Source organism: Mustela nigripes, chromosome 4 (genome assembly GCF_022355385.1).
Source record: "Mustela nigripes isolate SB6536 chromosome 4, MUSNIG.SB6536, whole genome shotgun sequence".
Lineage (NCBI taxonomy): Eukaryota > Metazoa > Chordata > Mammalia > Carnivora > Mustelidae > Mustela > Mustela nigripes.
The window spans coordinates 135,677,286-135,689,882 of NC_081560.1; the positions used below are offsets into that span (position 1 = coordinate 135,677,286).

The 12,597-nt window shown below is 42.3% G+C and overlaps 1 protein-coding gene across 1 annotated transcript; it reads left to right on the forward strand.

Annotated features, from left to right (window-relative positions):
* The first annotated feature begins 610 nt into the window (after nucleotides 1-610).
* On the forward strand, nucleotides 611-11,984 carry SRGN (serglycin). Its single transcript, XM_059397597.1, is given in 4 exon segments — nucleotides 611-677; nucleotides 837-989; nucleotides 7,274-7,421; nucleotides 11,078-11,984. Coding segments are annotated over 3 exon segments (477 nt in total). The 5' UTR covers nucleotides 611-677; nucleotides 837-913; the 3' UTR covers nucleotides 11,331-11,984.
* The last annotated feature ends 613 nt before the right edge of the window (nucleotides 11,985-12,597 follow it).

Sequence of the window (12,597 nt, forward strand, 5' to 3'; positions counted from 1 at the left end):
TTTCTGAGCTCCCGCAGCCCGCCGAGAGGACCGCTCGGCTTGTTTCTGATTCCCCGGCTCCTCCAAGGCCAGGGAGCGCCCAAACCAAGGTGAACAATCTTACCGGGGGAACGGAGGAGAAGTGTACGTGGAACGGCTCTCTCATCGTGAGAGATACTTGGTGGGAAGGAGCAGAGGAATGCGACATCATTTCTCTGTCTGAGCCAGTTCTTGCCAACGGGAAGTCCTCCCCCGGGTTCGGGAGGTAGAGGGGAGGTAGAAGTCCTCCCCCGCGGTCCCAGGGCAAGCGGCGGGTCCGCGGAGAGGACGCCGGCTCTCTGCAATCGGAGGCCACTTCCTCCTAGAGGACAACTCCGCTTTGAACCCTCACTTCTGGAGCATGACTCAGTGAGCTAGGCTACCCCTGAGGAAGGGGTATTTTACGTGGAAGGTCCTCAGGGATGGAAAGGCAGCCCCCACCCTCCCCCAGCTCCCCGCCCCCCTTCGCCCCCAGGGCAGTCCACACTCTCTGGTTAACCACCTGGTGTTGAGGTGGTTCATTGAAGAAAGGAAAAAACAGACTATACCGAATGCTGATTCTGCTGCTTTAGTGGGAAAAAATTACCCACAGGCAAGTGGCAAACAACAAAACTTTCGAAAAAGCAGACCCGGGAGAGTCCAGTGAAGTTTCATAACGGGTATGAATAGTACTTTTGCTGTCTTCTTCTTCATCTTCTTCTTCTTCTTCTTTTTTTTTTTTTTTATCTTGCTGGGTTTTGATGTGGATCTCTATTTGTTCAGGAAATCATGACGTGGGTTCTGGGCAGGGTTTGAGGTTTTGGAACTTTTTCTAAAAGGGACAGAGTGCACCCTGCTGCATTTCCTCACCGTGAGGTCAGCGTGCAGGCAGCAGAGCTGACGCTAGCCGGTCGCCATGCAGCCGCTCCTCTTTGGCAGTAGGCTCGCCCTGGCTCTTGCCCTCCTCCTGGTTTTGGATTCTTCAGTTCAAGGTAAGACCGGGGGATCTCGTCCCCCTCCCCCTCTATCTTTGCAAGCCCCGGGGTCCACACAAATGATTATATTCACTTTAAGGTACAGAATGTATTATTTCATAGGCAAGGAGGCAAAGAGAAAGGATGGAGAGGGGATGCTGAACTCTTTAATGTGAGTTTAGTTAAGAAAAATGACACCCTGAGACAGGTGTGGCCTCGTAAACTCTCACCATGCTCCAAATGTACTCTTTTATTTTTGGATGAAGAGGTATAGTTTGGGGCGCCTGGGTGGCTCAGTCGGTTAAGTAGCTGCCTTCACCTCAGGTCATGATCCCAGAGTCCTGGGATCGAGCCCCACATCGAGATCCCTGCTCCGTGGAGAGCCTGCTTCTCCCTCTCCCTTTGCCTGCTGCTCTGCCTACTTGTGTTCTCTCTCCATCTCTCTAATAAATAAATAAATAAATAAAATCTTAAAAAAAAAAGTATAGTTTATAAACTTCTAAAACCTCAAGGAAGGTCAACTGATGAGTCGCTAAACTGGACCTCTGAAACTTAATAATATACGTAGGTTAGTTAAATTGAATCTTAAATGAAAAAAGTTTTTAAAAAACTCCAGAAAGGAATACAGGAGAAGATGAACCATTGAGAGAGTATCTACCTCTCCCTAAGGGCTTATATCAGTCCCAACTTTTAACATATTATGGTAGTGTCATAATTATTTTAACAGTGGAAAGTGATATATTTTAAAAATCAGAGTAGATTTGTGTATTTTTTCTTTTTTTAAATTGAGTTCTTAGTGAAAATTCAATTATGGTTAGACATAGTACAAACCCTCTTGGTTTAAAAAGAGACCAGTGAATTTTAGTATTTGTGCTGTTGCCCAGAGATATTACATTTGGAAATTTCTTGTTAGATTTCCTTATCATTTAGGGTTGTTTAGTCAGACTGAAACAACTTAATATCCTTATGATGAAAACAACAGAAACGACCAGTTTTTAAGAAGAATACAGTTTTTTTTCTTTTGGTAAATAATGGGATCATGTCTAAATAAGGCAGAAGGTCATGGCCTGATAAACAGACGGGAGAATTTACAGGAGAAAATTCTTTAAATTTTCCCAATTTGTGCAAGAAATAGTGACTTAAGTGACACTCATGTCCTGGATTTGTTTCTTTGAAGTGACTTCTAGTTGTCCCATTTTTACTTCTGGTGGAAATGAAATCGTACAGATAATCTCAGATATATTCATTATATATATTGGAAACTTATAAAATAATTTTTTTCTTGTTACTCAATTATTGAAGAAAATAACTGCAAATAATGTTGCTGAAACTTTTCTACTAATTATGTATTTAAAAATTTTTTTATAATCTGTCATTTTTAAAGCATAAAGCAATATTGATTTTAAGAAACAGTCTTGGGTCTTCTAGGAAAAATTTGGAGCTTTATGAAATAATTCCCTAATGTGTTCTGACAAGATCCTGAGTAGCAAGGTCTACATCTGTAGCACAAACTCGAGTGATTAGTGGGGGGGGGGGGGGGTCCACCTCTGCCAGAGCTAAGTCAGTCTTTATATAGTCGAGATTTCCCCCAAATATCACATTCTCTGCTAAGATTCAGTAGGTAAAACTGGAATTGAAACAGAAACATTCCTGGGCACCTGAGTGGCTCAGGACATGATCCTCGGGGACCTGGGATCAAACCCCACATCTGGCTCCCTGCTCAGAGGGAAGTCTGCTTCCCCCCTCCCTCTGCCCCAGCTCGTGCTCTCTCTCTCTTTCTCAAATAAATAAATAAAATCTTTTAAACAGCAAAAACTTTACTTACGTAGTAGGTATTCATCAGAAAGTGAAGAAACTTATGAAAACGTATAAAGTACTAGCATTTATGTCATTACCTGGTAGGTTTAGCTCTTTGTTGGAAAAGGAACCAAAAAGGATAGAGTGAATGAACTGAAAAACGAGGGTATTTCCAAAGGAGAAGTGCCCTTGGTGTTGGAATGCAATTGATCTTGCATTCACCATCTCATTTGCTCTTTAGATCAACCTCTTGAGAAATATTTGAGACTTGCTTTAGGCCGGTTACAACTAGTTAATGCTAGAAGTGGTCATCTGGTTTCAGGGTCAGAGTTAACTTTCTGTTGCAGCTTGGCCGTCTTCTAGGTAGATTAGAGATTTTCTTTCTTCCTTCCTTTCTTCCTCCCTCCCTCCCTCTTTAAATATTTTTTCCTTAAGTAGGCTCCATGCTGAGTGTGGAGACCAACAAGGGGCTTGAACTCATGACCCTGAGACCAAGACCTGAGCTGAGATCAAGAGTCAACACTTCACCCACTGAGCCACCCAGGCGCCCCTTTAAGGATTTTATTTTTAAGTAATTGTTACACCCAACATGGGACTCGAACATCTTTTTTAAAAGATTTTATTTATTTGACAGAGAGATAGTGAGAGACCACAAGCAGGGGGAGTGGGAGAGGGGGAAGTAGGCTTCCTACTGAGCAGGGAGCCTCATGTGGGACACCATCTCAGGACCCTGGGACCATGACCTGAGCTGAAGGCAGACACTTAATGACCAAGCCACCCAGGGGCCCCTTATGAGACTTGAACTTATGACTTTGAGATTTTCTTTATTTAAAACAAAAACCCTTGCTTTGACTATGGTAGACTTGCTATAAAGTTTACCACTGAATTGAGGGTTAGAGAGAAATTGAAAGTAAACTTGGAACGTTTATAGTTTATCAAACCATGCAGGGTTGGGGGAACCTTACGTGTCTTGTGGAATTGATTGTCCAATAGGAAGCAACTCCAGCTTAGTGATGTGATGCCTGTTTCAATGTTACCAAAACAATGACCAGCAAGGATCTTTTATTTTTAACCCGCCCATGACATTTTCCGCTTAAGTTGCTGTAACACACCTGTAGCAAATCTCCATTAAGAACAGGAAATTGGTAAATTGTGATGATGTTAGGGAAATTTTGATATAATCGTATAAAAAAATGCAGAGAGGAGCACTTGACTGGCTTAGTTCATAGAGCATGTGACTTACGATCTCATGGTTGTGAGTTCAAGCCCAGTGTTGGCCATGGAGACTACTTTAATAAAATAAAAAGTAAAAATAATTTTTAAGAAAGATGCAGAGGGATGACAGGAGTAATGTTCATTCTTAGAAAGGATTTTGGTAAAGCAGGACTAGTGACATTATGTATGTGTGTGCCTGTGTGTGTGTGCGTGCGCGCACACGCGTATCGTGGTGGGGACGGTGAGGGAAAGGATTCTAAATAAAACCACTCTTTTCCCTGGAATCCACCACAAAATTAACCAGCAGATCCAGCAGGTGGGGCTTTTGAGAAAGATAACCTTTGTGTCCACTAGCATTCTCCCTTTTCTTTTCTTTTTTTTTTTTCTTTCAATTACGGTAATCATAAGACATTGCTCCCAAGCAAGATAGAGTCAAGGTAGTCCCATGACAGCAGAGGCTGACACTGTTGAATTCACATCCTGCCAATACTCTTCAGTAGATACCTCAGGAACTTTGTGTCTGTAACCATGCTTTTTATTTTAGAGCTGACTGAAAATGATCAGCCCCAGATTAGATAAACTTTTTTTGGGGGGGAGGGGGAGACTTCTACAAGTTTTTAAACAGCTTCATTGAAATAGCCTTCACAAACCATACGGTTCATCCATTTAAATTGTATAGTTCAGGGCCACCTGGGTGGCTCAGTCGGTTAAGCATCTGCCTTCAGCTCAGGTCATGATCCCAGAGTCCTGGGATCAAGTCCTGCACCTTGCTCCTTGCTCAGTGGGAGTCTGCTTCTCTCCTGTCTCTTCCTCTGGCTTGTGCTCGCTCTCTCTCTCTCTCGCTCACTCACCCTCTCTCTCTCTCTCAAATAAATAAATACATTCTTAAAAAAATAAAGTGTGTAGCTCAATTTTTTTAATGTATATTGATAGATATATGCAACTATCACCACAGTCTCCTATCACTCCCCCAAAAGAAGCCCCTTTTTAAAAAAAAAATAGATTTTATTTTTAAGTCATCTCTACACCCGACGTGGAGCTTGAACTTACAACCCTAAGATCAAGAGTCTTATGCTCCCCCACTAAGCAAGCCAGGCTCCCCAAGAAATCCCTCTATAAATTTCAAAAAACTGAGATTCTGAATTCTGGGGTGGGAGGGTGGATTTTGTATTTTAGAATTTGTTTTCACTAATTGGCTAAAGTTGTATTTGTTATGTGGGTGAAAAAATAGATGCTTCCTCCTAAAGTTTTAGTTTTGCTTTTCTGTGTAACTTCCTATCTCTGCAAACATTACCTCAGTTGCGTGCACACCAGTTGCATGTAAAAGGAGAATGCCGAGACCTACCCTGTCCAGAACAATATCCCCCGAACACTTGAAATGTGGCAAAAGTCCAAACTGGCATGTGCTGTTAAGTACAAAATAGACACCAGATTTGGAGACTTACATGAAAAGAAAGCTGTAAAATATTCATTAATAACTTTTATATTGCTTAATATATTTATATTAAGTAGCAATATCTGAATACATTGGATGAGTAAAATGTGTTGACATTAATTTCGCTTGTCCCTTTTTACTTTTAAAAATACGGCTGCTGGAACTTCCACTGAATATAACCTGTGTGTTGGTCTTAATGCTGTTGGACAGCCGTGGTCTGGCCGGCACAGAGTGTGAAGCTGGCGCCCTCTGCTGGAGATGTTGGGTTTCTACCCCATGTACAATAACAGGGCTTCTAAGTAGCGACCAGATGTTAGACTTAGGCTGTTTTGGGAAAGGATCAGAGACGGAGAAAGAAAACGAAAACATAGTAAATACCATACCTTAAGATTTGTGCTAGATGTTTTACATACTGTTATCTCGTTTGGACTGGAACTCTTTGGGGCTCTGTTATTCATCTTTAAACGATGAGAAATTGAGAATCAGGTACTAAATGGTAGAATGAGTATTTAAATTCTTGATCCCTATAAGCTGTCCACTAGCAGAGATTGGTCACTGTGGTCTTCCTCCTCCTCAGAGAAACTAGCATGCGAGAGCTCGAACCTGGTGCCAAGTGTTATTCTAAGAACCTAGCGTTTATATCTCATTATTCGATCTACGGAGGTACAGGAAGGTTAAGTAAGTTGGTCAAGGATCCACAGCCAGTAAGGGGCAGACATTGCATGTTGTCTTGCTACCTTACCTCCAGGCTCCAGGCAGTGACAGAACTAACCCATTTTGGACGACTGGCCTTCAGACCAGCGGGGAGTATGCGTCTCCCTCTGCCCCTCTCCCACTCATTCCCCCGCTTTCTCTTTCTCTCTCTCTCAAAAATAAATAAATAAAGCTTCAAAGGATATGCAGTAACGTACCACTGTCTTCTGCCTACCAATTCCCTCAGGGAGGCTGTTTGTTCTGTATTTGTTCAGAGGTTCAAGATACTTGCACGGAAGCATGTATGTAAATACAGTCTTAAAAACACACACACACATGTTACCACAATGCATAGTGTTCCTTGCTTTAAAAAAATTTAATAATCTACCCTGGAGAATCGATATCAGTCTCCAGAGAGCTGATGCTGCTTTTTTTTTTTTTAAAGATTTTATTTATTTATTGGATAGAGAGAGAGATCACAAGGAGGCAGAGAGGCAGGCAGACAGAGGGGGAGCAGGCTCCCTGCTGAGCAAAGAACCAGATGTGGAGCTCCATCCCAGGACCCTGGGATCATGACTGAGCCGAAGACAGAGGCTTAATCCACTGAGCCACCCAGCCCCCGCCCCTTTTTAAGATTTATTTACTTATTTTATTTTATTTTATTTTTTTTTAGAAAAGTACAGTTCACCAGTAGCAGAACTCGGATTTTACTCCAGGCAGCTGTTTGCCAAAGCCTATTATTTTTTTTTTTTTAAGATTTTATTTATTTATTTATTTGACAGAGAAGGCACACAAGTAGAGGGGTGGGGTGGGAGAGGGAAAAGCAGGCTCCCTGCTGAGCAGTGAGCCCGATGCAAGGCTCGATCCCAGGATCCTGGGATCATGACCTGATCCCAGATGCTTGACTGACTGAGCCACCCAGGTGCCCCTGCCAAAGCCCTATTCTAACCTTAAACTCTGGGCTACTTTTCAGGGTTGTTGTGAGGACAATGTGTATAAAAGGCTGGCACACAGCAGGTACACATGTTATATTTACGGTCATAAAACCCGCCCACACCTTACCTTCTGCCAAATTTAGAATCAACTGAATCAAAAAGGAACAGGGTGATTAGAAGCAGTATAAGAGATACGAATTAACCATGTAGCTTCCTTGTTTGGGCAGGTTTTCCTGTGCGCAAAGCCAGGTACCAGTGGGTACGCTGCAATCCTGATGGCAATTCTGCAAACTGCATCGAAGAAAAGGGACCCACGTTCAACCTGCTTCCAGGGGAATCCGAGGGAATCCTTCCTCTGAGGACCGACCCTTCTTCGTAAGTGAACTTTCCCTTATTTTCCTTTCACCCATATCTGTTAAGATCTCGGCTTGGAGATGGGAGCGTTGTCCAGAAGGTCTTTCTTCAGCCTCTTGCTTTGATGGTTTGGCTCTCGCTGCATAGTACGTAATAAAACAGTACTGTGTTTACTGGCATTTGAGATGCGCAAGAATGCACGATTCATCTATACTTTTTTTTTTTAAATATTTTATTTATTTATTTGACAGAGAAATCACAAGTAGATGGAGAGGCAGACAGAGAGAGAGAGGGAAGCAGGCTCCCCGCTGAGCAGAGAGCCCGATGCGGGACTTGATCCCAGGACTCTGAGATCATGACCTGAGCCGAAGGCAGCGGCTTAACCCACTGAGCCACCCAGGCGCCCTCATCTATACTTTTTAAAAAAGATTTTATTTATTTATTTGATAGACAGAGATCACAAGTAGGCAGAGAAGCAGGCAGAGAGAGAGATGGGGAAGCAGGTCCCCTGCCAAGCAGTGAGCCCGATGTGGGGCTCAATCCCAGGACCCCGGGATCATGATCTGAGCTGAAGGCAGAAGCTTTAACCCACTGAGCCACCCAGGCGCCCCTCATCTATACTTTTGTAAGGTCTTTTTGTGGGGGCAGAGACAGACATCGAGTGCTTTTCACCAGCAAGTACTGGAAACGAGTGAACATTATTTATGTAAGCAGAGCACAGTATCCATTGAAACCCAATTGGAGTCTGTCAACTGAATGGGTAAACAAAACATAGTTTTTCCATAAAGCGGACTATTATTTGGCCCAAAGAGAGAACAAACTCCTGATACATGCTATCACATGAATGAGTCCTGAAAACATTACGCAACGTGAAAGAAAGCAGATGTTGTATGATTCGGTCAACATGACATGTCTGGAATAGGCTAATCTATAAAGGTGGGAGATAGATGAGTGGTCCTGGGGGGCTGGAGGAGAGAGAGGACTAGAGAGGGGAGTACACGTGCGGGATCTTTGAGGGGCGATAAAAATGTACTGAGATTAGATAGTAGTGAAAAAGAAATTAGGGAAAGGAAGAATAAATGGCCATGACTTGTCCGAGAGCAAGCCAGACCTCTTCTTGATCAACTCAAACCTGCTTTAAACTTGCAAAAAAGATCCAACAGGAATTTGTAAGTAACCAAAATGGAATTGTCTTTGCATCAATTATTTCAATGAATATCAAAGTTATATAACACGCAGCAAAACTGTACTATGAAAAGGATTCTTGTAGAAGGCTTATTCCTTAGATTTAAAAGATTAACCGTTGAAAGTCAGTCTCCTTGAAGCTGGGTAGATCATCAAGTCCACGCCAGGTAAGACCATCATCCATCTGAGGGTCCCGGTGAAGGGTCCCGGTGACTCTCTCCATCACTGGCATTCACTGCCTGAGAGATGACGTCATCACCACCCTCAAAATGCCAGTCTGCCATCCTGCTCCTGTGCTGCCGCTTTTAGCCCACAGCATTAAGCCTGAAACTGATTTTATAACATCCTCCTTGGTTTTAACTCAGGGGTTTCCATAGTAATTCATTTAAATCTAAAATGTTAGAGGAATAACCCAAGTTCTCCAAAACAACTGTTTTGCACCATTTCTTCTCTTCTTAAATCTCTTAGATCTTCCCCTTTCCCCAGCCAGGAAAGCTTCCTTCTTACTCTCACACTCCTGACGCTTACGAATGAACCGTCTCTGCTCTTGTATCAGTCCTGGGCCCATTTGCCCTCCTGTCCATTCCATTTCCCTTCTTGCTCTGTACTGGGTGGGGAGTGAGGGCTCATCCCACTGTCTGCCTTTCTTAGGCTCCCAGGTCTGTGGCTGAGTTTGGCCAATGGAAGGCACAGGAGGGAGATGGGGGAGCAGAGGAGGCAGGGGGAGACCAGGATATTTCTTCTCAAGCCCTACCGCTGCCTCCTCCATGGCTTCTCTCCTGCCAGATGCTGGGATCAGATAATACCACCTTCTTCCATTGCCCCTCTAGCCCAGAGAGCGAGGTATTTCCTTACTGTCGCCCATCTCTGAGTTTCCTCGCTATCCGCTAGCTGGCTTCACTTCTCTAGGACGTCCGCTCTGCCGTCACTCCTCTGAGCCCAGTATCTTCTTGCTGTCGGTGTGCAGACATTCTCTAGCATCTCGTACAGTCCGGTGAACTCTGTTCTTTGATTCTGCGTCCCTTCCAGCCATCTGCTCCTCTGCACAGGAAAACTTATCGAAAGGGATGCTTCCTATCTCCCCGCTCCTCTCCCCCTTCTGTTTGAACTCCTGTTCCCACCTTCCACTCAGAGTCCTTGCTAAGGTCGAGGTTACTCCTGCTTAACCTATCCACTGTTTACTCTCTACTCCTCTCCTGACTCAGCTTCTTAATTACCTTCAAAAACAGTTGACCGCCCCCACCCCAACCCTTCTTTCCTCCCTTTGAAATGCGTTCTTCTCTGGGCTTCCATGGCCCCACCTTATCTTGAGTTTTCTTCTGCTTCCCTGATTGTTCTTTCTCCTCTGTGCAGTATTTAATAAGTTGTTGGTGTGGCCCTGACTCTGTCCAAGGCCCTTTCTCGATCTGCAGTTTTGTTTAGGTGACCTCATCCTCTTCTGTGGCTTCCACTGTGCGTGTGCATGTGCAGGCGTGCATATGGCGCTACCGATCTGTGTTTCCAGCTCTGATCCCTTTTCCCTGACCTCACAGTGTAATTAACCTGCTGGTCACCCTCTAGTACATTAGTCTATTTCACTTCTCCGCAAGGCATTTAGCACCGCCTCGTGTTTTCCTAATTTATTCATTTTTTATTGTCTGACTTCCCCAACAAGTTCTAAATTTCTGGAGCAGGGACCTCATCTGTCAGTCCCCATTCCTAACTAGGCACTTAGAACAGGGATCGGATGTTCAATATTTACTGAATGCACGCATGAATGAAGCTCCAATCTGTTATATGGCCTGTGGATTGTTATTTTCATGGAAAACATGACCCATAGACTATAATATTAATTTTTGTCTCAGATGCTTAGTTGCCTTGTTCTACCACTGAGGGGTAACACCATTCTTCTGGTCTTTGGTGCCGAGTGGACTTCTAACCACCAAACTGAGCCCAGCTGAATGAATACACTTACTTTTTGAAAGGAAATTAATTAATTGGTGGTAAACATAATGTTTAACTAGTTAGAGAATTTCTTAAGAATGAGTTTTGTTGATATTTTATGAATTATTAGTTTTGTAGAAATTTTATGTTAGAAAAAATGTCATCTATCTAAGCTAACTTACACTTGTTTGTCCTTTCTTTAATGGAAGAAAATGGGAAAGGCTTCTTCTTCTTCTTTTTTTTTTTTTTAAATAAATGACTCCTTAAATTTACCAAGTACAGAATTACTATGCTAGTGGTAAGAAAAGTGGCATTGTTTATTATGAGTCTGCAATGCATAGATGTTGACTGATAAATAGAATGAGTTAAGTACAAGTATAGGCAAACATGTGGAAAGGTCTGCTTTGTTTTTTGTTTCAAAGTGTTGAATAACTGGGAAACTTTTAACTTAATTTGAGCAACCAGCTGGCTGCATTAATTTTCTATCTTAAAAAATTTATTATGATTATATTCCTTAAGTCTCAAACTTTACTTTTTTTTTTCTCCCTTTCATTTTTCTCTTACTTCAGAATGATAAGACCCCAGAAATCCAATTATGTCATCTCTCCTTTTGAGGACTATTTTATGTTTGGCTCTGGCTCTGGCTCTGGCTCTGAATCAGGATCAGGATTTGGAAGTGGCTTAATTGAAATTGAAGAAGAATACTAATCAGTAGATGAAGACAATGCATTTTATTACAACGTTCGGCCTCTGAAGAGAAATCCACCATCAGACAACTAGGACTTGGTCCAAGATGGACCAGAAGAGAATTTTATTGTGTAAAAGAGTTTCCATCTTGATGTCAGGCAGTGCATTCAATATATTTTATGTATCATAGTTAAATAATTACTTTTACAACAAAAGGTCTTATGGAAACTTTAAAACATCTGAAAAAGAAGTTTAGGTTTTATTACCTTTTTTCTCTCGTGAATTCTTAAAGCTTCCTTTATCCTATTGTCCTGGAAAATACCTGTATTTCCTTTGTATCATATTCAACCAATGTCATTATGAAATTAACTGGACCATTCTTGTCTATAAAATTGCTTTAAAGAATAAATTATACTTATTTTAAAAGTTCAGTTTGAGAAGCAAGTTGACAAGCAATATTTCATATCTAAGTCTTCAGAAACCTGACTCTGGTTGTGAATTATAGATATGCCTCTTTTCTTATGTGAAACCCAGATGCAACACATGATGAATTTATAGAGCGGCCGTTTGACAAGTCCAGTGTAAAATGTATTACTCTAATGTTACCACTGGATGTGTTTGCAGAGCTGGTGGACATTGTTCATTGAGAAGTAGGATTGCTGTTATAATTAGAAATGGAGCACCCAAAGTAAAGCACAGTATGTTCTCAATAATTCATACTGCTTTACTTTTCTCCTGGATATCTATGTATTTTCAAATCTTATCCTATTAAAGCAGAACTATAATCAACATGTTAAGCTGCCTGGGGTCTCTTGTTCTAAACTCAGGAAATAATTATTTTTTTCAGATGTTTCTAGAAGTCTTATCAACAAAGTAATCTGTGAGATTATTTTACAGAGCAAATTTTGGAACTAGAATCCAATCCTATTCACTAGCAAATCAAGCAGACAGTTATGGGAGAACAAGAAGCTTGTTCTTGTCCAAACATTTCCTCTTCTTGAAGGCTTTTCCCATCCTGGTTCCCCTGAGTTCTGAAAAGCTTGTAAGCATCATTTTCATGAATCACGCAAATCAGTCTCTGCTGAAAAGAGCCACCTTGTCCAAGGCTCCACCTTTTCCCAGAGCAGCCAGCATCTAATGACTGGTTGGTGGGAACATATGAATGCCAGGTGCTTCCCCTGAACTTCGGGTAACTCAGAAGGGCAATTGAGCTCCCTGACAGGATTGTCAACACTTTGTTGGGCCGGCTTTGCAGTGCAGTTTCTTTCTTTGCTTAGTCTTGCTTCCTTCCAGTCTCCTTCCAGGTATCCTGAGAGAGCTCCTTTAGAAACTGTCTGCCTGGCTCCATGGGGAATCCAACCTGTGATAGTTGGTGCCAGGAGGGGTGGAAGGCAGATGCGAT